The following is a 24812-nucleotide window of genomic DNA, read 5'->3' on the forward strand; positions in this document are numbered from 1 at the left end:
AAGGGGGGGGGAATGGGACTGATAGGATTTCACCAAAGCTGGTGGGTCAAATGGCCTCCCACGTTACAGGATGTTACCTTATTCAGGAATAGTGGGAAGCTGCAGCCCCTCCAGCCCTGAGAGCATGTTCTATGTAATTAGATCACGAGGGTGAGGGGTCATCTTACAGAGGCAGATAAAACGATGAGGGGATTAAATAGGGTGAATCTATTCAGTCTTTTATTCCTGGGGTAGGAGAATCAAGAACCAGAGGACACAGGTTTAAGGTGAGAGGGGAAAGATTTAATAGGAAACCGGAGGAGCAAGCTTTTCACACAGCGGGCAGTAGGTATATGGAACGAGCTGCCAGGGAACACAGTTGAGACAAGTACTACAGCAGCATTTAAAAGGCATGTAGGTACATGGAATGGAAGAGTTTTGAGGGAGAATGTAGAAATAAGAAAACTGGAGGTGCTGGTTTACAAAAAAAGACACAAAGTGCTGGAGTAACTCAGCGGGTCAGCCAGCAGCTCTGGAGAACATGGATAGGTGATACTTCATGTTGGGATCGTTCATGTTGGGAGGGGTAAAGAAAGTTAGAGGAGAGAAGGGGGCAAGACAATGCCAGGCAGAGAGACAAAGTGCTGAAATAACTCAGCTGATCAAGCATCAAAAATACCCTCCACCTAATCCACCGAGTTTACTCCAGCATTGTGTCCTAAACGTTCAGAGGGATATGGACCAACTGCAGACCAGATACAGGAAAAGGGGACTAGCTTAGATGGGACATCTCGGTTGGCATGGACGGGTTGTTTCCGTGCTGTATGACACTATGACTGCTGAGTATCTCAACTCCAATAACCCTCCGTACCCTCACTCGACAGAATGTTCCTGGGGCAAACGATAAAGCTGCCGCAGAGCACGCGCACATCCCACACACCGAAGCAGCCGAACAGATGCACAGAGGAATGTGGATTACCCATGGGAGATCGGCCCAGCATCTCTTCCTTGAGACTCCACCAGGAGGAGGGCGAGCAGGGGAGGGAGTCAAACATGCTGTCGTTCACGTTTTCATCCGCAGAGTTCTCGGAGAGACGGCAGAGAGCAGGGGGCCTGGATCCAGAGAGTGTCCTCACCCTGGGGCTGCCACACACCTCCTCCGTGCCGCGAAGCACCGTCTTGGCCGTTTTCTAATTCGAGCGCACCCCGTGGGGGGAGGGGGGATGGAGAGAGAGAACACAACGTCAACATCAGGAAACTGGCAGATGCTTTACTTTTAGAGACAGCATGGAAACAAGCCCATCAGCCCACCAAAACCACCCCGACCATCAATCACCCATTCACACTAGTTCCATGTTGTACCACTTTCTCAACCACTCCCCCCACGCAAGGGGCAATATTGCAGAGGTCAATTAACCTACCAACCGGCATGTCACAGGGAGAACGTGCAGACTCCACACAGACAGCACCCGAGGTCAGGATCAAACCCGGGTCTCTGCCACAGTGAGGCAGCAGCTCTACCCACCGTGCCACCCACGATATTGCAAAAACACATCTTCATGTTAGCAGAATTGTCACTTGTTCCAAGCAGCAGACCACTCCCACTGCCTCGCCAGTAATGTTCCTGTACTCTGCTGCAGAAACCTCACCTTCCACCATCACACCCCTCCACCCAACCCCAGCACTCAGCTCACCAGCCTGACATCCTTCTCCTCCCTGTAACTCGCTGCCATTGTCACCCAATGTCATGAGCCCCCGAAATACCTCCTTCCCTAAAATTTCAAATCCTCCCCCCACCCCACGTGTCATCCCCCCCACCACTCTACCTAATCCATACACCAGCACCATCCTACACACTAGGGACATTTACAATTATTTTTAACCATAGCCAATTAACCAACAAACCTGTACATCTTTGGAATGAGGGAGGCAACCGGAACACCCAGAGAAAACCCACGCGGGTCACGAGGAAAACGTACAAACTCCGTACAGACAGCACCCGTAGTCAGGATGGAACCCGGGTCTCTGACACTGTAAGGCAGCAGCTTTGCCACTGTGCCGCCCATTTTCTGTGATAAATACCATTGCCTATGATAAAGAGCTACTTGAAAGCACTTCATAAATAACAGGTCACTTGCACCACCATGGGTTGTGGTCAAGAAACATTTCCCAGCGTGGGCTCATCACCCGTCTCTATGGATGCTTTTGTCAGGACACTAAAATTCATCTCAGTACCCAGGGCTAACAGGGGGGAAAACAATCAATGGACTTATTGGTCAGACTGGTTACTCCTGGTGAAAGCTCACGGGGCTTTGGGTGTGGGGACTGCAGAAGTAGACATTAGTGAACAAAGGTCACAGTCAGACACTGACTCTAACCGGACGGTCAAAGTTTCTGGCAGTGGAGGACAGACGGTTTGACAAGGCACTAACCAGCAGATTCTGTGCATGTTCCAACGCTGCCACTTCCTTCTCCGACAGATCAAACGGAGTGAGCCCCATCTTCTGACAAATGCTGTTGCAGGCATGAGAGTGGAAAAACAAAGCCATGCCGCGCACACCTGTGGTGGAAAGCGGAGGGTCAGTACAAGGCTCACCTCTGGTTTCTGCCTCGCGCTGGTCCTGGAGTCATCCAGTATGGAAACCGGCCCTTCAGCCCAACTCGGCCATGCTGACCAAGATGTCCATCTACAATAGCCCCACTGTAAACCTTTCCTATCCATGTACCTGTCCAAGTGTCTTTTACCTGGGGCACACGGAATTGTTAGTAGGTTAGTTCACCAGAAATTGGAGATGTAAATGTTCATACTGTTGGGTTGGAATGTGCCCAAGCAGAATACGAGGTGCTGCTGTTCCTCTTTGCCTGTGACCTCACTCTGGCAATGGAGGAGGCCCAGGACAGAAAGGTCAGTCTGGGAATGGGAAGGGGAGTTAAAATGTTTAGCAACCGGGGGATCCACCAAGCCTTGGCGGACCGAGCGTCAATCTGCTGTGCTGCAAAAAGCCGCCTCGGTTTCTCCCATCTCCTCATCCCTTCTCGGAAACCCTTCTGACCAATCTCCTCTGCAAGATCTTAACATGCTAACTCAAATGTGGAAGCCTCACGGTGGACTCAAGCCTCCTAACAACAGCCCAGCTGAACTCTGTAGGGCTTTCCAAAACAGACATTTCTATTTCTTTAAAACCTACAATGTAATTTGTTTTGAAGTGTAACACTCTTAAAGTCCTTCCAATGATCACGATTCACAAGTGATGAGTTTAAACACTGATATAGACTCGAGGAATGACTGCACAGACTAGGATTTTTCCCCTGGAGTGCAAGAGAATGAGAGGTTCCCTAATGGAGGTTTATAAAATCATGAGGGGCATAAAGGTGGTGAACAGCAAGACTTTATTCCAGGATGGGGAAATCTAAAACGAGTCAGTATAGGTTTTTAGGCGAGAGAGGAAAGATTTAACAGAAACATGGAGGGGCAGGTTTTCCCGTGCAGAGGGTGGTGGATGTATGGAATGAGCTGCTGGAGGCAGTGGTTGAGGAGTGTGCATCATAACAATTAAAAGACACATGGAAAGATACACAGAGGGGAAAAGCAAGGGAAGTGGGACTAGCTGAGCTGGGCAGCTTGGTCAACATGCTCGAGTTGGACCAAAGGGCCCGTTTCCTTGATGCGCAGCTCCGTGACACTCGGATACAATTGAGCTCCAGTTTAAGAAACATTACCCAAGTTGCCATCGCCAAAGTCTGTGCCACTGGAGGTGTGGATCTGAGGGTCGGTGTACAGGTCACCCACTCCCTGGATGTCGACCACAATCAGCTGGTGGGCAGAACGCTCAAAGGTGAAGTGACTGAACGCCTGAGAGAGGGAGGGGGGGGGAGAGAGAGGGAGAGAATAATTTCAGTGCACGGTTTAAGCCCTGCTTGAATATCACAAACACCGCATTGCTGGCTCACTAATGCTATTGCAGCGTGAACGTACCACTGAGAACACAAAGATGCAAACACAATGCATGAAAACATTCTTAAACACAGTGCAACTGAACTGGAGGAAGTCGCTCATGTTCTGCTTTCTAATTGATCTCTACTTCAAGAGATTACAGAAATTCAACATGTCTCCTGAAACACCAATTGCTATAGATACACCAGAGATTAATCTGTCAGGATACATCACAACATGGTTAGCTCAGTCCATCACACAGACCAGACTCCCCAAGGTGGACTCCATCAACACCATGCTGCCTCAGACATGCAGCCAGCATAATCAAGGACCACTCACACCTCGGTAATTTCCTCTTCGCCCCCTTTCCCATCGAGCTGAGATATAAAAGCATGTTCTACCAGATTCAGAAATAGATTCTTCCCTGCTACGACTGAACAGACTTCTCAGAAGCTAAGGATGCAACCCTGATCTCCCAGCCTACCTCATAGTCAACCTCGCACTTTTTTGAAAATCTGCATTTCCTCCAGAGCTATAGCACTATTACACTGCAGCACTACATTCTGTACTCTGGTATTTTTCCCTTTGCACTCTGTTTACTTGTGCAAAGATTGTACTATTGTAAAGTAGGATTTGACTTTGTTTTTTACAAAACAAAGTTTATCTGAGTGCACATGACAATAATAATCATAAACCAATAAACCAGCTGGCATGTGGTGGAATATTTATCCCTTGCTTGGACTGGGAAACTCCAATGCTGAACTTTAGTCTCAGTAAATAAAATAACTTGTTGGACCTGGTACAGCAAAGAGTGCCTCTTGCCACCAATGATACACTGGATTGTGCCGAGTACCATCGACCAAATACATCACAGTAAATCCTTTCACAGTACATTTCAGAAGCTGCTGTTAACCCAGAAAACAGCAAATATAATTTTGTTTCAAGTCTAATTGTTTATTTGAGTGTTTAATTGTCATGTGACAATGGAGTAAAGGCGTTCTTATTTGCTGCAGCTTACAGGCCCGCAAATGCAACAGCACAATAGGTCTGAAGAAGGATCTCAATCCGAAACGTCACCTATTTATTTTCTCCAGGGATGCTGCCTGACCTGCAGAGTTACTCCTATCTTCAGCACGACAGATTATATACACTATTGTACTGAAGTATGTTTGTGCCTATTTAAAGCAAGATTACTGAATTGGATGCTAAAAGAATTTCACTGTACCTAGGTACATGACAATAAAGTATCATTGAACCATTATTCAAAAATACCATTAATAACCATAATACTAAGTAACCATAAAAGTGTAAAAAACAAATTTAGTTTTACAATGCAAGACACAGTCCATAGTTGTTGACGTTGGTGTTGCGTAGTGTTTAATAGCCTGGTGGCTGCTTTCACACAAGTATACAGTCAAAACAACAAGCTAGATAAATAATGATGCAACACTAGATAAGCTTGCTTTAATCACCAAACTATTTCAGTATCCGGCTCGCTCCAGCAACCAGCACTTCACAGGCGGTATCGAGAGTGCTGAGAGTGATTGTGGAGTTAACATCAGGTTAACAGGCATCTGTTCGTCGACAGAGTGATCGGCTACGAATTTGTAAATTTTCTCTGTACTCTTTCCAGCTTCACGACATCTTCCTATAGTAGGATGACCAAAACTGAACACAATACTCCAAGTGCGGCCTCACCAATGGGTCTATTCAACCCCACCCTTACCTGGGTAACAGACTCTGTGCATTTAACTTATCTATTCCCCTCACAATCGTGTACAGCTCCATTAGATGCTTTTTAAAATGTTTGAGACATTTGACGGAGGTGTGGTTCTACTCATCACCCCCCCTTGGGGAAGAGGAAGGGGAGGGAGAGGCGAGGTGCACGAGGTTGTAGCTGGCAGGAGCAGCCTCTCTGCGAGGGTTTAACGGGGCAGGAGCAGCCTCTCTGCGAGGGTTTAACGGGGCAGGCCCAGCCATTGCTCACCTGTGGAGTGAGGCGGAAGTTTTCATCCCTCACGAAGCCAGAGTTGGAGTTGTATTTGATGTATTTACCCTCTATGTAGTGCTCCAGGTGGTACAGAGGCTGCCCTGGCCTGTTCTTCATCTCCAAAATACACATCTGCATGATGTCAACCTGAGATCAAGGACAGAAATGGCAGAGTGTCAACTTCAAGGGTGATTGGAGTCAGAGTCATACCGCACAGAAACAGGCCCTTCAACCCAACTTGCCCGTGCTGACCAAGATGCCCCATCTACTCTCGCCCCACCTGCCTGCATTTACTGCATCTCTCTAAATCTTTCCTATCCACGTACCTGTCCAAATGTCTGTTAAATGTTGCTATTGTATTACTTGCATGCTAACAAACATTTCAATGGACAGCCTTCAGTACCCCTTTCCTGCGGAAGACAATGTTGACAGACTACCAATCAATCCTTCCTCATCATTTAGGGGCAGAGTCACCCAGCACAGGCCCTTCGGCCCACCTTGTCCATGCTGTTCTGGGTGACTCACATGCTTAGCAGAGATGATCGTCGAGCCATTGGGAGCTGAGAAGCCCATGCCAGCACATATCTAGACTCAAATGTGTAGGAAGGAATTGCAGATGCTGGTTTACCCAGAAGACCTAAAGTTTGAAGAAGGGCTCCGATGCGAAATGTCACCCGTTTCTTTTTGTCTACAGATGCTGCCTGACCCGCTGAGTTATTCCAGCATTTTGTGCCCATCGATACTCACCCCATTTACCAGCACTCAGTCTGAAGAAGTGTCTTAACCTGAACCATCACAAAAAGCACTCCCACTACCTTGGCAAACGCCTGCTCCAAACCAAAAGAAGGGGGAGTGTAAACTGTCATGTGGGAGGTGGAGAAAGTGGGCAGTTCTGAAATGACCTTTTACCCAACTATAAAAACAAATACATTTTAATATCTAAAACGTGCAATGCAAATCGCACAAACTACCCTGAACTGGCCAGATTGTAAATGGTAATTTTATACCTGCACGAGTTTGCTAATAGTTGCCCTTCCTGCGCAAGCGGTCAAACAGCTGACCCTTGTAACAGCCCCGATCCCCAGATTTCTCTTCAGCAGAACAGGACAACTTCAACTTGTGTATCAATCAGCAAATAATTGCTAGTTTAAGTTACACTGACATGCGAGTCAATAATCCCGGGGCGATCATTACCCTGCACTCCAGCTGTAGCTGTCAGTTCAAAAACAGATGCAAAGCTCAATAAAATACACACTTTAAGGCCATAACCTGCTAAATATAATTACAGTTCATGATTTTATTTGGCATTTCCAATGAGATTACAGGGTTCTAATTCTTCTTTATGGATCCATTAATGTCTACAATGGACTAACATACCTGCAGACACTTTACCACTCAATACCAAAATAACTGCAGAAAACTGAATGACCAAGATTGACGTACAAGGAACTGCAGATGCTGGTTTTTGAATGAGCAAGCAAGTGCTTTTTTGAGTTAGGGGTTTCAAAGGCACTGGAACCCTGGTGGGTAGATGGAACCGAAGTCCATATTAGTCAAAATTGGGTGATGAATTAGGCAGCACAGTGGTGCAGCTGCTGCTTTACAGTGCCAGAGTTCCAGGTTCGATCCTGACTACAGGTGTTGCCTGTGTGGTGTTTACCCGTTCTTAAGACTGCGTGTTTCCTTCAGGTGTTCCGGTTTCCTCCCACATCCCAAAGACCTGCAGGTTTGCAGGTTTATTGGCTTCTGTAAATTGCCCCTAGTGTGTAGGGAGTGGATGAGAAAGTGGAGTAATACAGAACAGTGTGAGCAGGAGCTCGATGGTCAGCGTGGACTCGGGCCCTGTTTCCATGCTGCATCTCTAAATTACAAAATAATTAGACTCGCCAAGTTGAACGTGTCCGGCTGCTCCCCATGCACCTCAACCCTGTGACCTGCTGTCCCACTGACCATCCCACCTGCTTCGGAGGCTTGTGTCTGTTGTACTCCTCTCCCCACAGCTTGGCATCCATTTGAAGCCGCACATCCTCAAAGTACACCTCTCGTTCCACCGAGTCGATGTAGCGCTTTGCGACGTAATTGGAGGCCGATTTCCACTGCTGATGACGTGCAAAGTTGGAAAGTTTCTTCCTATTGAGTAAAATATAAATGAACAGAATGTGGCATCTTTGGCAACTAATCGGCAAACAATAGACAATAGGCGCAGGAGGAGGCCATTCGGCCCATCGAGCCAGCACCGCCATTCACTGTGATCATGGCTGATCATCCACAACCAGTACCCCGTTCCTGCCTTCTCCCCATATCCCCTGACTCCGCTATCTTTAAGAGCTCTATCTAACTCTCTCTTGAAAGTATCCAGAGAATTGGCCTCCACTGCCTTTTGAGGCAGAGAATTCCACAGATTCACAACCCTCTGTCTGAAAAAGTTTTTCCTTATTCTATCCCCTTATTCTTAAACTGTGGCCCCTAGTTCCCAACATCGGGAAAATGTTTCCTGCCTCTAGTGAGTCCAAACCCTTAATAATCTTATATGTTTCAATGAGATACCCTCTCATCCTTCTAAATTCCAGAGTACACAAGCCCAGCCGCTCCATTCTATCAACATATGACAGTCCCGCCATCCCGGGAATTAACCTTGTGATCCTACGCTGCACTCCCTCATTAGCAAGAAATTTCACATCCACAGAAATCCTCAACAGAACATACATTTCCTCCCCTCAATTATCCCAAATGTCCTGTCCCTCAGGGGCAGATTATACCCCCCTCACCCCTTCAACACTCCCCCTCCAAGGCCCGCCCATCTCATTCCCAATTCCACCCCAGCTGGACTGCTCAACTGCTCATGACAGTACAAGTTCACGGGTGAAAATCCCTTTCCCGTATCCGGTCCAAGCAGTCAATGAGGAAGTGCCACAGTGTGTCAATGAGACCCTGCCCTGCTGCACCATACAGAAATATCCCTAGTACAACACTCTAGTTCACGTATTGAATGAAGATATTCAAACTTCTCCCACTTCAGTGTCATCGAACCCCAACTAGACATCAAGAATGAGATTGCTGCTCCGCATCATATAACACAACTCATTTAAAAGTTTGAAGTCTGAAGAAGGATTCCGCCCAGAAATGTAACCTGTCCATGTTCTCGAGGGATGCTGCCTGACACGCTTAGTTACTCCAGCACTTTGTGTCCAACTCATTTAAAAAGATAAATTATATAAAAGGAGATGCAAGGAACTGCAGATGCTGGTTTATAATTTTTTAAAAAAGACAAAGTGCTGGAACAACTCAGTGAGTCTGGCAGCATCTCTAAAGAATATGGTTAGGTATCCATGTTCTCCAGGGATGCTGCCTGACCCAATGAGTTGCGCCAGCATTTGGTGTATTTTTTTAAAATTCTATTAAAGTTGCATCGGTACTTCCTATGGGACACATGCTGAAATAAACACACACACACACACACACACAGAGGCTTTGGTCTGAGAATTCTGTAGTAGCGCATGTACTTCTGCTGCTTTAGTAACTCTGGACGACCTCCAACTGTACGTGTAGACTGCTGACAGCTGGAAGATGCCTTGCCTAATGTCCGCAGAGTTTCTGAGAGTCAGCAACTCAACTCATTAACTCAACCCAATACTGCTACATCCCACGCAAATATTACCCCAAAATAAATTTGGAAGCACTGGGCGACTAAAAATAAACAGAATTAAAAATAGAAACACGTTAGGGTCTGGGAAATAGGACAGAGGGAGACCAGTGGAGAATTCTTCTGGTCAGACAGATTTCCCCCTAGCTGATACTGTACAAACTGTTCTAAAAACTATTGGCAGCAACTAGTATATTTTCATTTAGAGATACAGCATTGAAACAAGCCTTTCGGCCCACTGAGTCCACACTGACCATCGATCACCTGTTCACACTAGTTCTAAGTTATCCCACTTTCTCATCCACTCCCTACACACTAAGGGCAATTTCCAGAGGCCAATTTATCTACAAACCCGAACGTCTTTGGGATGTGGGAGGAAACCGGAGCACAGGGAGGAAACCCACAGGGAGAACGTGCAAACACCACACAGACAGCACCCGAGGTCAAGATCGATCCCGGGTCTCTGGCGCTGTGAAGCAGCAGCTCTACCCGCTGCATCATTATGCCGCCCACCACTACATCCACAATTGGTTCTTAACCAACTTGGTCTTTGGGCTCCCAATTCGCTGTCCTTTGCCTTTTGGGGCAGTCGATGACAAACACAAGGCAGAGGTACGGCACCTCACACACCGTGCGAGCGGGGACAATGAGGCTGACTACAGCGGCCCCACTCACAACCTGATCATCTACCACCTCACGACTGCTCTCTGTGCGGTTCCCTGGACTGCACTGTCTCGTGGGGCATCATGTGAACAAATAAACTATACAAAACCTTTGGGAAATCAAAGTCAAGGTGATTTTATAAAACATTACAGAGGCTTCTCTGCAATACACAATTACTAGCATTCTGCTCAGGAGGAAGGGAAGGGAAGACACTTTTAATTTTCTCTCCGTCGCGCTGCAGATCACAATTCAGATAAATGCACCTCCAACGCGTTACAGCCAGGCTCACATCCCCACCCAGCCACCCTGCCCTCTCCCCGCCCGGATCTACATTAAAGGCAACGATAAAAATAGAACTTACGTTCTGTAGCATTCCCGCATGGCACCGCGGCCAAAGGGCTGAAAGGGAAACACCAATCTCTCAATTTACATTTCACCGTTACAAACAAGTTTGAAATACTAAAACTGTCATGGCATTTCCCGAGTGAAATTCTCCTGAAGTTAACTTTCCTTTAGGAAGTTGGATGCAGGATTACGCTGTTCCACTGTTCTGCACCACTGGCGTGTACACAGCTGCAGAAGGCTCAGCTGCAGCAATGCATTGGTTTCCTCAGAGGGCAGCAGATCTGTTCACCAGCTCAGGGAGCCAGTGAAGTGGACACCATGGGGCAATGCTGACCCCAGCCATCACATGCTTGTTTAGAGTCAGAGAGTTGTTCAGCACTCTCGTGTTTACCAGATTCAATGAGAGATGAGATATTTCAACAAACATTTACAACAGCCACCTAACTTCCAGCTCACAATGGGCCGGACTTCTGTTTCTTGACGATTCACCAAGAGATTAGAGGTGCACAAGTGGATCCGATATAGCAGCTGCTGTCTAAAGTAGCCCAAATCCATTCTTACCTGTTTAGCCATTTTTATGAGTACCTCATCTTCCACCCATTTGCCTGAAATGGCATTGTACCTGTTGAGGGAGGAGATCAAGAAGGGGTTACTCGAGAGTCCACATCATTTCTCCATACCCATCTGTCCCATGCTTCGTACAAATGTACCCACTCCACACCATCATCACAGTCCACAGCTAGCTTAGAACACAAAGTGTTGGAGTAACTCAGTCAGGCAGCATCTGTGGAGGACATGGATAGGTGACGTTTTGGGTTGAACCCCTTCTTCCACCACAACCTTTAGCAGGGTGTTCCAGGAATCCACCACACTGCTATCCAGGCAAACACGTCCATACACAAATACATTGAGTGCAGAAGAGAAAATAAACAAGTGCAAGCAAAAAAAGGGCATAAAGTGCTGGTGTAACTCAGCAGGTCAGGCAGCATCCTTGGAAAACATGGATAGGTGGCATTTCGGGAGGGGACCCTTATTCAGACTGATTGTAGCGGGGAGGGTAAGAGAGAAGGAAGCTAGAAGAGAGGGCAAAGTGTGGCAGGTAATAGGTAAATACAGGTGAATGCAAGCAAACTTAGTTTGGACAAGTCACAGCTGGTCCAAGACCAAGCTCCCATCACAGAAACATCTCAGCCTCAATCCCCTCATCCAACCCCATGTTACCGGACAGAGTGCAGCCTGCCACAAGATTTTACAGCAACATCGTTACTCCCTATACCCAGCAGTCAGCAGCAAAGCTTCAGGGATCCGAGGGGAATAGCAAAGGGGTATCATTAGTGCTCACTTGAAGACCAGGTTGGCAGGCTGTAATTTTCCCCAGAAGAAAAATGTCTTAAATTCAACTCTTTTAAGTCTAGATTTAAAACTTATTTTTACTCACAAGCGTTTCTTGAGGTCCTCTCAGGGAGCGCTGTATGTATGTATTATGTATGTATTATGTATGTATTGTTAGATCTATGTACCACTGTTTGTAGAACGTTAGTACCTGCACTGACATAAAGCACTTTGGTCAACGAGAGTCGTTTTTAAATGTGCTATAGAAATAAAATTGACTTGACTTGACTAAATCACTTTGCAATCAGAATAGCTGGGATTTCTAGTTCCAGCCAAATCTAATAATTCTATTTTTGGTTTTGCAGGGAAAAAAATGTTGTGAGTCTGCAATGGATCCCATCATTCTTACCTCCTAACAATAACACAATTTAACCACTCAATGCTTTAACCTCAGCGCAGGAAGAAACACGATTGTTCAGTTCCCAACCGGTTTAACATAAGCTGTGGCATTGCAAGTTTGATTAAACTGGCAAAGAGCCAGGTCCAGTCATAAATCAGCAACATAATATACTCCCAGAGCGTTGCCGGATGTGACCAACATTACTGACCCTTGCTGACTGTATTGCTCACACCCTGGAGTTTTCAGCAGCGAGGTCCAAACCGGATCGAACGCAGCAGAAAAAGTAATATTGCAGGAAATTAAAAAATCTCCAAGTTACTATACTTCCAATGGTTTTGCAGCTACATGTAGAAACAAAGAACTGCAGATGCTGGTTTAGCAAAGACACAAAGTGCTGGAGTAACTCAGCACATCAGGCAGCACCTCTGGATGACATGGATAGGTGACATTTTGGGTCAGGGCCCTTCTTCAGACTGATTCTGACTTGCAGCAGGTTTCCTAAAAACAACACAAAGAGCCGGAATAACTCAGCAGGTCAGGCAGCATCTGTGGAGGACATGGATAGGCAACGTTTCAGATCGGGACCCTTCTTCCCACAGTTACATTCCTGGAAAGTGCTTGAAGTCTTTCAAAGTCTTCATTGGATTCTCATACAGGGACTTGTCTCAAGAGATTCGGGAATTTGCTATGTGAACATCAACGATAAAATGTTCTCGATACAAAAGGGCAGAGTGAGGGCAGATTTAACAAGGCATTTGATAGAGTAAATACATAGAAACAGTTTCCAATGCAGGAGAGACAGTAATCAGAGAACATGTAATCTGAATACTTGGTAAGAAAGACAAGTAATGATAGGAAATATTTCACAGAACGAGTCATTCTAACTGGGAAACGACTGCTTAAAAGGCAGGGAGGAGCAGATTCAGTCATTAGCCTACTGAGATTTCCATGTTTTCCAATAAGGAAAGATACAACGGGATAATGGAGGGAGAGACCACGGCGTGGAATTAGAAGCCAACTAGACGGTTACGATTTGAAACATTAACAATTCCACCCCCCCCCCCACACCCCCCCACACAGAAGCTGCTCGACCTGCTGAGTTCCTCCAGATGTTCATGTTTAGTGATACAGCCCACCGAGTCCACGTTGACCAGCGATCGCCGCACACTAACACAATTCTACACAGACTAGGGACAATTTACAATTTTTACCAAAGCCAATTAGCCTACAAACCTGTATGTCTGGAGTGAGGGAGGAAATCCGGAGAAAACCCACGCAGTCACTGGGAGAACGCACTATCTCCGTGCAGACAGCGCCCAAAGTCAGGATCGAACCCAGGTCTGGCGCCACAAGGCAGCAGTTCTACTGCCGCACCACCGTGTGTCTTGCTCTCGATTACAGCGTCAGCAGTCTCTTGTGTCTCCAGAGTGGGGGATTAATTGGATTACCATTATCTGGGCATGGTTATGGTTTATGTAGAAGTACCGTTTCTATTGACACGGACTTTTCTGGCACCCTAACCCGAGAGACCTTTCATCTTGCCAGAGGTTTGGGTAAAGTGTAGTTAGCCCAATTTGTGATCTCTAGTCAGCCCAGTTAGTTAGGTCTAGTCAGCCCAGTTAGTTAGCTCTACTTTGCGTTACTTTACTTAGCCAGGTTAGTAATCTTTACTTAGCCAGGTTAGTTAGCTCGATTTAGCCCAGTTAGTTAGCTCAATGCAGCCTGGTGAGTTAACTCTACTTAGCCAGGTTATTTGGCTCTAACCAGCCAAAACCCATCAGTCTCAAACCACTATTCTGACCAGGGAGCCAGCAACAAGCCCAGGGCTCACTCACCAGGCTACCTTGTGGCTCAACTTATTTTAACTTTGACTCTTAAGACACACCAAGGAAACAGACCCTTCGGCCTACCTAGTCCCATTCACACAAGTTCTTTATCCCACTTTCTCATCCACTCCCTACACACTAGGGGCAATTTACAGAGGTCAATTAACCTATAAAGCTGCATGTCTTTGGGATGTGGGAGGAAACCGGAGCACCCGGAGAAAACCCACGCAGCCGCAAAGAGAACGTGCAAACTCCACACAGACAGCGCCCAATGTCAGGATCAAAACCGGGTCTCTGGCACTACGAGACAGCAGCTCTATCAGCTGTGTCACTGGACTGTCCCGATCCCCTTGATCAGAGAAATTTGAGATCTCAAACAATACCAGTACATTAACTGGTATTAACTTCGGACACTGGTCTGAAGAATGGTCCCGACCCAAAACGCAGGTTTATTCCAGCATTGTGTGTCCTTTTTTTAAACTAATACATTAAACCTCCTTTGGTACACAAAAATGCTGGAGAAACTCAGCAGGTGCAGCAGCATTTATGGAGCGAAGGAGCTCCTTCGCTCCATAGATGCTGCTGCACCCGCTGAGTTTCTTCAGCATTTTTGTGTACCTTCGATTTTCAAGCATCTGCAGTTCCTTCTTAAACATTAAACCTCCTTTACTTTGAGTGATGCAAGGAAACACAAAGAGTTTGCCCTTCATAAAGGAAAATGGTTCAATACTGTTGTTGTTTTATTTCAGTGGAGCAGGTTGATAAATTACTTTGTGTTGTGACATCAAGTCAGCTCTAGAACAAACACACTGGAAAACTTCCTGGAGATACTCACAGATCCCAACTCTGCTGTACTCTCAAGAAGGGTTTCGGCCCGAAACATTGCCCATTTCCTTCGCTCCATAGATGCTGCCTCACCCGCATAGTTTCTCCAGCACTTTTGTCTACCTTCTGCTGTACTCAAATCATGTTTACTGTGCATCAAATTGCTTTCTCACAGAATATCACCTTAACATACAAAGGCATTCTTTTCCTTTGAAAAACTCTCAACAATTACAAAGATAGCATTAAAGCAACAAGAGGGATTGACCTGTAACGAGTTGCCGTCTCGGTTTCAATCTCTTCCAGGTGGAACTCTGCCCAAGGATCAGGCATGTGCTTGGCCTTTTCCAATGCATGTTTCCAGGCATCCTGTGGGACAGATGGAACAGCTCAGTTTCCTCACCAAAATTTCATTTACAAAATGTATTCTGTACAAATAACTGTTTGTTTGTATTTGTAAACCAGATCTCACCCAGGGCCAATAACAATACAGTAGTGAAAGTAGAATGCACCTTCATGACTATCAATTATCAAGTATTCACAACATGCACAATATCCGATTTGCACAGCGGCACAGCGGTAGAGTTGCTGCCTCACAGTGCCAGAGACCCAGGCTCGATCCCGACTCCAGGTGCTGTCTGTACGGAATTTGTATGTTCTCCCTGTGACCGCGTAGATTTTCTCCGGTTTCCTCCCACTACAAAGAAGTGCAGGTTTGTAGGTTAATTGGCTTCTGTAAATAGTCCCCAGTGCGTAGGATAGAACAAGTGTACGGAGATTGCTGGTCAGCACGGACTCGGTGGGCCAACAGGCCTGTTTCCACGCTCTATCTCGAAACTAAAAGTCGGAATGAGAGCACTGATCCACACAAGAGCTTCAATTCGTGCTCAGGGCCTGGCCTCAGAGTGGGATTTGAAAATATTCTAAGGGCACATTATTTTAACTGACTCCAAAATGAAGTTGGGAAATCACATTAGAAAGCAGGATGGAAAATCAAGACTGCAGGGATGATCCAGAGCTTCCCGTTCCATGTTCACTTTAATCCTCAACTCCACTCCTACTCCGACCTAGACGAACGACATCTTCTCTTCCATTTAAGCGCTCCAAATGAATGTTGAAACTTCAGGTCAACCTCTCTTTCAACGGTTCCCATAATCACACACATGGCCATTTTAAGTCAATTTATTTAAGATGCTTCACTAACAACTAGTCCTCACCTACTATTTAGTCTTTGTCATAGATGTGATGTTTCAGGTTGGGACCCTTCTGAAGAAACATCACCTACCCATGATCTCCAGGAATGCTGCCTGACCCGCTGAGTTCTTCCAGCATTTTGTGCCTTTCCTTGCTAAACCTGTATCTACAGTTCCTTGTTTCTACACCTTTTCCAAAGTGACATCCCCCTCCAATCGTCTCCTGGTTCTGACCCAAAACACAAAGAAGTTTCTCATTCCACAGTTGAGCTCTTCCAGCATTTCTGTTTGTGTTTTCAAGCATGCCTTTAGTTTAAGAGTGTCTAGAAAATTGCATTGCCTCTGAATTTCTGCTGTTGCTCTTTTTTGTAAATACTGAAAATAAGTAGAGCCCCTGTGAGCTAAATGTTAAAAGATAGTCCAGTGAACACACAGACATTTCTCAGAGGCTAGATTTAAATTGGAAGTGAAAATTAACCCATGTTTCTGTTCTACCAAACAATTAGTCCTTTATCCTGTTAGTGTACTCATCATTCAATCACAAAGTGCTGGAGTAACTCAGTGGATTAGGCAGCATCTTTGGAGAACATGGATAGGTGACGTTGCGGGTCAGGACCCGAACCTCCATGTTCTCCAGAGATGCTGCCTAACCTGTTGAGTTAGTCCAGCATTTGGGGTATTTTTTTGTAAACCAACATCTGAGATGGTAATCCACGCCTTTGTTACCACTCGGCTGGATTACTGCAATGCACTGTATGTGGGGGTGAGTGGGTCCTCCATCGCCCGTCTCCAGATGGTACAGAATGCAGCTGTATGTCTTTTAACTGGCACACGTAAACATGAGCACATGAGCACATTTTAGCCTCACTCCACTGGTTGCCTATTCAGTTTAGGATCGATTTTTAAATTCTTTTATTTGCTTTTAAATCCCTGAATGGTCTTGCCCCGCCCTATCTATCTGAGCTTCTACACCCTTATACACCCGCCCGCTCTCTCAGGTCAGATAATCAGCTGCTCCTGAGTGGGCCTAAAACTAAGCTGAAGCTCAGAGGGGACCGTGCCTTTGCTGTGTCGGCACCCAAATTATGGAACGATCTGCCGCTCCACATTAAACAGGCCTCTTCTCTGTCTGTTTTTAAATCACTTCTTAAAACCCATCTCTTCTCCGTGGCCTTTGATACCCAGTAAGATGTCGACTTTATTTACTTGATTTAATTTCTTATTTTGATTGCTTTTATTGCGTGGCTATTATTTTTACTCATGTTTTATGTCTTTTAATTTATTGTTGTATTTCATATGTAATTTTTGCGCCTCATGTGAGCTGTTATGTTGTCTGTTTATGATGTCTTGTTTATTCTTCTGTACAGCACTTTGTTCAACATTGGTTGTTTTAAAGTGCTTAACAAATAAAGTTGGATTGGATTGGATTGGATCTGCAGCTCCATGTTTCAATAAGCCCGATTTATCAACGACCATTATCAACGTTCATGCCATCAAGGTCAGTGAGCAAGCTTCTAGTTTTGTTTTCATGCAATATTCACGCACTTGCATCAGATGCAATATTTACATTCACTGAGCAGGCATGACCGAACTTACCAAACATTAGATCTTTTGTTTCTTTAAAACAGCTTGGAAACAAACATTGCCATAAATCTTTCAGCTTACAATTGTCAATAGACATTGGCTAGTTAACAAATTTTGCACATGGGGTTTCTAATATCTAAAGCAATGAATTTTAGCATCTAAAGTGGCGACTTTATTTGGAGACAATAATATTTATTCAGGCTGTACTTCAGGTCAATCTGACAATGGTCAATATGAATTTTGGAAAGGACCTCCATCCAAAGTGATTAGGTAAATATGCGAATGGCAACAAAATAACATTTGCTTTTACTTTTTGGGATAGAAATTTATATTCCTCATCTCCACTCCATGGCAAGTTATAATTAAAAATATATATATTTTAGTTTTTAAAAAAATTAATCAACTTTCAGTTGCAACTTGATGTATTCTGCTCAGATTTAATGTGTAGTGCAGTGAAGAACTAAACAGCCAATTCTAAATTAAAACAGCAGATCAAATTATCGTGTTCTGCAGAAATACCGTGAGTGGAGACTGTGGATTGAAAGACTCAGCTGCAGACCGTGTGCAGTTGGTGGCTGAGTTAGCAGAAGTTGCCAGAAGTTAGGGCAAAGTAGAAATGGAGCAAGGCACGAGTGTCTCTGGTCAATCACGCTGTATACAGTACAACATTGTAATTCCAATGTCAAAGCAGTCACAAGCTCACGTGTGGCAAAGTGCTTTACATACAATGGGGTCATTGTTGCAATGCAAAAATCATGCTTGGTGCTTTCTAAATAACCAGCTGATTGAGGGATGATTATTGACCGGAAGAAATTTACAATGCTTCAAATGAATCATGTAATCTTTCATGCCTAACAGAGGCTGGTGGGGAGAAGGTGTCCTTGGATTAACCTGGTCGACCATGCAAAACCTTGGTGCTGCACTGGAAGCCAGCCTAGATTAATACTCCAGTTCTGCAATACTGCACGATGCTTAATGACACTCGAGGCAGGGCAAGGCAGGTCTCGATCCAGATCGACAGGCCCACAGGGTATGTAACTGTGGAAAGAACGAGACAGACAAGGGTGGCGAGGGTGGGTGCATAACAACAAACGTCAGAAGGACCAGAAAGCTGCAAGGAAAAGGATGGCACGAGTTAAAACTGCAAGAGGGAAGAAACGTTATCATAGGTCAAGGACTCTACAGAGTCATACAACACGGAAACAGGCCCTTTGGCCCAACTTACCCACGTCAAGACGCCCCATCTACATGAGTCCCATCTGCCCGCGTTTGGGCCATATCCCTCTAAACCTTTTCTATCCATGAATCTGTCCAAATGTATTTTAAATGCTGTTATGGTCCCTGCCTCAACTACTTCCAGTGGCAGCTCGGTCCATAGACCCACCACCCAGCAGAAGATGGTGTGCAACAAAGACAATGGGACTGTACTCATGGACCTTCGAGCCTTTGTAGTTATTATTCTCACATCAAGAGCATCTGTAATTAATAAAGAGGAAAACCAGCTGGGCGGAGGAAGTCTGCAGTGTGTTCTGTGGTCTCAAATTGAATTGGACCATTTACTGCCTCCTCCAACTAACCCGCCTTTGTCTTGTGAACAACTGAATGCGTTTCCTGCCTGCATCGCAGCATGGAGCACACGCGCACACACTAACTCTGGCCAAGAGGTCAGCCCTCGTCCCCACAAGCCGTAAGCAGGGAACGAGGACAAAGCATGAGATGACAATGCAGAATGATGCTCTGGCTCTCTTCTAACCACTGATCTGATAAATAAATGTCAACACATTCACTCAGACAGTAGAGAGAGGTCACACAAACTCTGCCTGAAGCTGGGCGAGGTTCACCCAAAATCAGCTCCTGGCCTGATGTGGACTGATCTTGAACAACGGCCGACATGAAGTGATAATTGCGATTCCATAGCCTCGTTTACTAAAACTCCCGTAATCCACTATCTAACTACTCAGAAATAATTTGATATTTGGTTTACGAGTTAACCAGAGTGCTGCCCGGACTAGAGGGTATTAGTTACTGTAGATTAGTCATTGCATGTAAACCAACCATAGTAGAAATAGCATCACGAACCCCAACTTACTGTATGCTTTATATTAACACCCACTTCCTACACTAGGCAGTCTTGGAAGCGGTAACGATGAACTAGCAACTAACAGCCTGCTGTGCCGCTATATTAAGTGTATCAATTAAAGATGACTTTAAACTCCAGACTGTGTAATATACATATTTACAGTTACAAAGAGAGACTAGGATTGTTTCCTGTGGAGTGTATGGGGCCAAAGGGAGACCTGATAGAGGTATATGAAACTATGCCAGGCACAGATACGGTAGAGACAGTCAAGCTTTTCTTGGACATGTAACAAGACAGAGAGCATGGATTTAATGTGAGAGTGGTAACATTTAAAGGAGCTGTGTGGGCCAAGTTTTTATTTTTATTAATTTTTTTTTTTTAAACAGAGTGATGGGTGAATGGAACACGCTGCCAGGGTTGATGGAGGATAGTGGGGTTTAAGGGGCTTTTAGACGGGCACATGGATATGCAGGGAATGGAGGGATATAGATCAGGTGCACGCAGATGAGATTTGTTTAATGGCTTCATGTTCGGCACGGACATTGTGGGCTGAAGGGCCTGTTGCTGTGCTATACTTTTCTATGTTCTCAGTTCTAAAATGACAAATGTTAGAACTTTTTTTTACACTAGGGTAGTGGGTATATGGAACGAGCTGCTGGAAGAGGTAGTTGAGGCAGGTACTATCAAAATATTTAAGAAACATTTGGACAGGTATGTGGATAGGAAAGGTTTAGAGGACTATGGGCCAAATACAGGCAGGTGTGACTAGTGTGGATGAGGCATGCTAGTCGCAGTGGACAAGTTGGGCCGAAGGACCTGTTCCTGTTCTATGTTCTTTTTCTATGCATCTTTTCTAAATTCTAAAACGACAAACGCTGTCAAATCTAAATTTGAGAAGAGTTAATAAAACACCAACCCCGTTTTGTTCAAATGTTTTGTTTTTAAACAGCATTGCCAGAATCATTTGTAACAGTCCAGCTGGTGCTCTCTGTGTCAATGGCACTATCTCACACAGAGCACAGCACAATCCTCACATCAACACTGATGTCCTGTTTATTACATGCAACACGTTTACAACCTTTGACTGTTCTTTATCTGCAAATATCGCAGAGTAAAATCAGAAGCTGTTCTTCTAACATGCCCCAAAAATAAACAGAACCACTGCATTGGGGTTTAAACATCAACATGTTTAACTGTTGAAATCACCTTCACAATTCCTTTCAAACTGATACAAAACAGCAAGAAATCAGGAAGCGATAGGTGACATCAGGAACAGATCTCAAACCCTGAAGGTATCAACAACAAACTGCAGATAGACTGGACGGAGGGTCTCCGGTCTGAAGAAGGGTCCCAACCTGAAACATCACCTATCCTTTTTCTCTGGACACGCTGCCTGACCCGCTGAACTACTCCAGCACTTTGTGTCTATCTTTGGGATAAACCAGCATCTGGCATTCTTTGTTTCTACTGTTTCAAAAACAAACTGCATTGGTACTGCTCCTTTAACATTAGGAAAGCATTCCAAGGATTATACTGGAGCATTTCCAACCTCAATTTACGCAGAACAGTAACATGACATTAGGACAAGTAACACAGACGCATTAACCAAGTCTATGAGGAATCTTAAGATGGGCACAGGAACAAGAGGTGGAGAGGCTGTGGAGAGAGGTTGGGAGCAAGGAGAAGAGTTCTGCCGTGTTGGGATCCAGGGGTAAGGAAGGAGATGAAACGTGGCTCAAACACAGTAAAATGAAAGGAGAATTAATGACGACATGCAGGAAAGTACTTATCACAATTTAAACAGATCGGTGACAAGATGGTGTCAGTGAAGAAATGATTACATATATTGCACCAACCGATCTGTTAAAATTGTGATAGGTACTTTCCTGCATGTCGTCAGCTAATGTCAGACTTAGGACGGTCTCGTGATTCTGAAGGATGCATGAAAGATCATTTTAAAATATAAAAGTCAAAATTATTATTAGAAACAAAGCATTGCCTGTTAGTGTTGTCATTGGCACGGTTACAATACCTCTGTTTCTGATTATGGGAAAAGTCCCTGTATGTATTTTTGCTTTATTTGGACTGCATTACCAGAGGTTTGGTTTTCTCCATGAAATGATACAAGGCACCAACAGTTAACTGAAAACTAACGACACCACACACTGATTTGATCAAAACATTTCTCAGACCCTCTGCCGATTACCTTTTTAATTAAAGTAATTAAATGCAAAAGTACAAATAAAGTGCTGGAAATACTCAGCAGGTCAGACGGGTAGAGAATTAATGCTCTGGGTTTTGCCCCCCCCCCTCCAAAGAAACAAAGATACTGCTTTAGATTTGAGCACAAGATGGAGACTTATTTATCAAACTCAGTTTTGCTGTAAATGTTTGAAATGTTTCTGGCAAGCTTGTGGGAATTTGGTCCTGATTTCATACAAAGTGACGCAAAGCAGATTGATTCACCAGCAAACCTCCAAAAATGATTTTGCACAGCTCATATTCCCCTCCTCTACCCTTAGTATTCTCAAACCTATAACAAACTGGTTGGCCCCATTTGGGCTGATATCTGCAGTGGGACAGGAAAGACTTTCATTACAACAGACCAGGCAAAGGACATTTCAAGTTATTCCAAAGTATTTTACAAACAATGGTCCCTTTGCAATTCAAAGAAAAAGTGCAGTCGCTGCTGTAATATGGCAGAGCACACTCAGTGGCGTAGCTGGTAGAGACACTGTCTCATGGCGCCAAAAACCCAGGTTCAATCCTGACCTCAGGGGCTGTCTTTACACATTTATACATTACACATGCAAATTTACACATTGTATGTGTACATACTTGGTCAATAAACTGATTCATCTTCATCTTATTCATCGTCTGCGTGGAGTTTGCACATTCTCCCAATGACCGCGTGGGCTTCCTCTGGGTGCTCTGGTTTCCTCCCACATCCTAAAGATGTGCAGGTTGGTAGGTTAATTGGCCTCTATAAAATTTCCCCAAGTGTGTAGTGAATAAGAAAGTGGGATAACATAGAACTAGTGTGAACGGGTGATTGATGGTCGGCCTGGACTCAATCAATGTGACCAGATCACCCATTTCAGTGATGTTGATTAATGGCCACCGCACAAGAACTCCCCTCTGTTCTTCAGAAGTTCACTATGGGTTTCTTACATAAAGATCTGTTTCATCCGGGGCAATTCTCCCCTCGATGGACGGGATCACTTTGGATTTTTTTTTACACTGGAATCTCAGACGTGGGACTTTAACCAAGCACAGGTCACCAATTACGGCCACACATCACGTGCTGCCAGAGGAAGCTGCAGAAGCGGGCACCATTATGACTTTTATTACATCTTTAATAGTCAGAAATATGGATAGCAAGTGTTTAGAGGGCGATGGGCCAAATGCAGGTAAATGGGACGACCGCAGTATGCCAACTTGGTCAGCATGGACGAGTTGGGCCGAAGGGCCCGTTTCCGTGCTCTCTAGCTCTGTGACTATCACTCACATAAATCACGTATTTGATATCAAAAGGCAGCAGGTTTTTCTAATTTTTCATATCCCTGGTGTCCTATTATACATGGACAAATCTTACAGTGCATGACTTTCAAACAGGAATTGTAGTTACCACCTGGCTAATCTGTAAACACTCAGAGCTGGATAACAGCCTCATTAAAATACATACTCTGACCTCTCATCTCCAGGTAAGACTGCGCATGCCCCGTCAGTACAGACCAAGGCTGTAAACAACCAGAGTTAGTGCGTTAGAGTGCCCCAAGTGTCTGCAGCTATACATGCAAGGCTCTCATTCACTGCAGTGAATGCTGATTAAAACCGCAAGCTTCATTTGCAAGTGAAAGCACAGTCATCAAAAGAAAATAAGTCGAAATGCAAAAAGGAAGAATCTGAATTTGGTACCTTAACGTTGAACGACCTTACAGGGGAGCTGGAAGTTTCACAAAATTTGCCCTTTAAGTAATTACGATTGCAAATCTGGTTTGTCTTATTGTGGTCGTCATAGTCCGTAATGGGACAGATAAGGTACTGCTCTTCATCATCGCTGTCATCTGCTGAGTTTTCACGCCCATCGTCAACACCTTCAATCTCAAAGATCAGCTCCTCCTCTGCCATGTTCCAATGCTGATATCGCCAGCTTTACCGAACCGTCTTGCAAAATACGTTCTCCTAAAGGCAGAAAACAATTGAGTTATCAGACGCTCACATCACGATCGATTCTGTTCCTTTATTGCACTTCCTTAAAAGGAAATTACATGATATGCAAAACAGTGAACAGTGATGCAGCTGGTAGAACCCCTCTGGATAAACTAAAACATTCAAACTCCTGAATCATTGAAAGATGCGAATGGAAACAGGCCCTTTCACCCACCGACCCCTGCATGCTGACCCCTATCTCTATACCATCTGAATGGAGTTTGCACGTTCTCCCTGCGAGCGGGTGCTCCAGTTTCCTCCCACATCACAAAGGTGTGCAGGTTTGTAGGTTAACTGGAATCTGTGAATTGCCCCCTTAGTGTGTAGGGAGTGGATGAAAAAGAGGGATAACATAGAACAAGTGCGAATGGGTATTTGATGGTAGGCACGGACTCAGTGGGCCAAAGGGTCTATTTTCCTGCTGTATCTTTCAATGATTCAATGTTTCTGCTTTATTTATACACCATGGTATATTTCCATTTACAGTTCTGCATGAGTATTGTCTCCAACTTTTTCATGTTTATTTTACTCAAATAACATTTCACCCACAGCCACCAAAGTCCTGCCTGGTCTGTGCGGCCTTGCTGCCACACTCCACCCCTCCCCGCAGAGCTTTATTTTTACCTCCCCTTTCATGTGACTTCATCAGGTTCTCCCTGCCAGAGCACAAGCCAATTGCAAAGCATTAACTGAAACCAGGGAGACGGGGCGACAGCTGGCTCCAACGTGAGATACGTGTCCGTGCAGAGAAGTGAACAGAACATCAAGTACGAGAGGGGCAGCAACATGCGGCCCCATCAGGGCAAGCA

At 45.0% G+C, this 24812-nt stretch overlaps 1 protein-coding gene across 4 annotated transcripts in view; it reads right to left on the reverse strand.

The window, feature by feature from the left end:
• Nucleotides 1-24812, reverse strand: part of eef2k (eukaryotic elongation factor 2 kinase) — a 37202-nt gene that overhangs the window by 10223 nt on the left and 2167 nt on the right. For 2 of the 4 annotated variants that reach the window (XM_033040596.1, XM_033040597.1), the window contains exons 2-11: nucleotides 23710-23976; nucleotides 22630-22740; nucleotides 15203-15303; nucleotides 11116-11176; nucleotides 10571-10608; nucleotides 7862-8033; nucleotides 5901-6050; nucleotides 3700-3832; nucleotides 2412-2539; nucleotides 959-1169 (exon numbers count right to left, since the gene is read on the reverse strand). In XM_033040596.1, coding sequence (XP_032896487.1) covers nucleotides 959-1169; nucleotides 2412-2539; nucleotides 3700-3832; nucleotides 5901-6050; nucleotides 7862-8033; nucleotides 10571-10608; nucleotides 11116-11176; nucleotides 15203-15303; nucleotides 22630-22740; nucleotides 23710-23922 — 1318 coding nt within the window. In that variant the 5' untranslated portion in view covers nucleotides 23923-23976. The remainder of the gene's footprint in view (nucleotides 1-958; nucleotides 1170-2411; nucleotides 2540-3699; nucleotides 3833-5900; nucleotides 6051-7861; nucleotides 8034-10570; nucleotides 10609-11115; nucleotides 11177-15202; nucleotides 15304-22629; nucleotides 22741-23709; nucleotides 23977-24812) is intronic. The other 2 variants (XM_033040598.1, XM_033040599.1) reach the window with 1 other exon arrangement.

The sequence above is a fragment of the Amblyraja radiata genome, chromosome 22, assembly GCF_010909765.2.
Source record: "Amblyraja radiata isolate CabotCenter1 chromosome 22, sAmbRad1.1.pri, whole genome shotgun sequence".
Classification (NCBI taxonomy): domain Eukaryota; kingdom Metazoa; phylum Chordata; class Chondrichthyes; order Rajiformes; family Rajidae; genus Amblyraja; species Amblyraja radiata.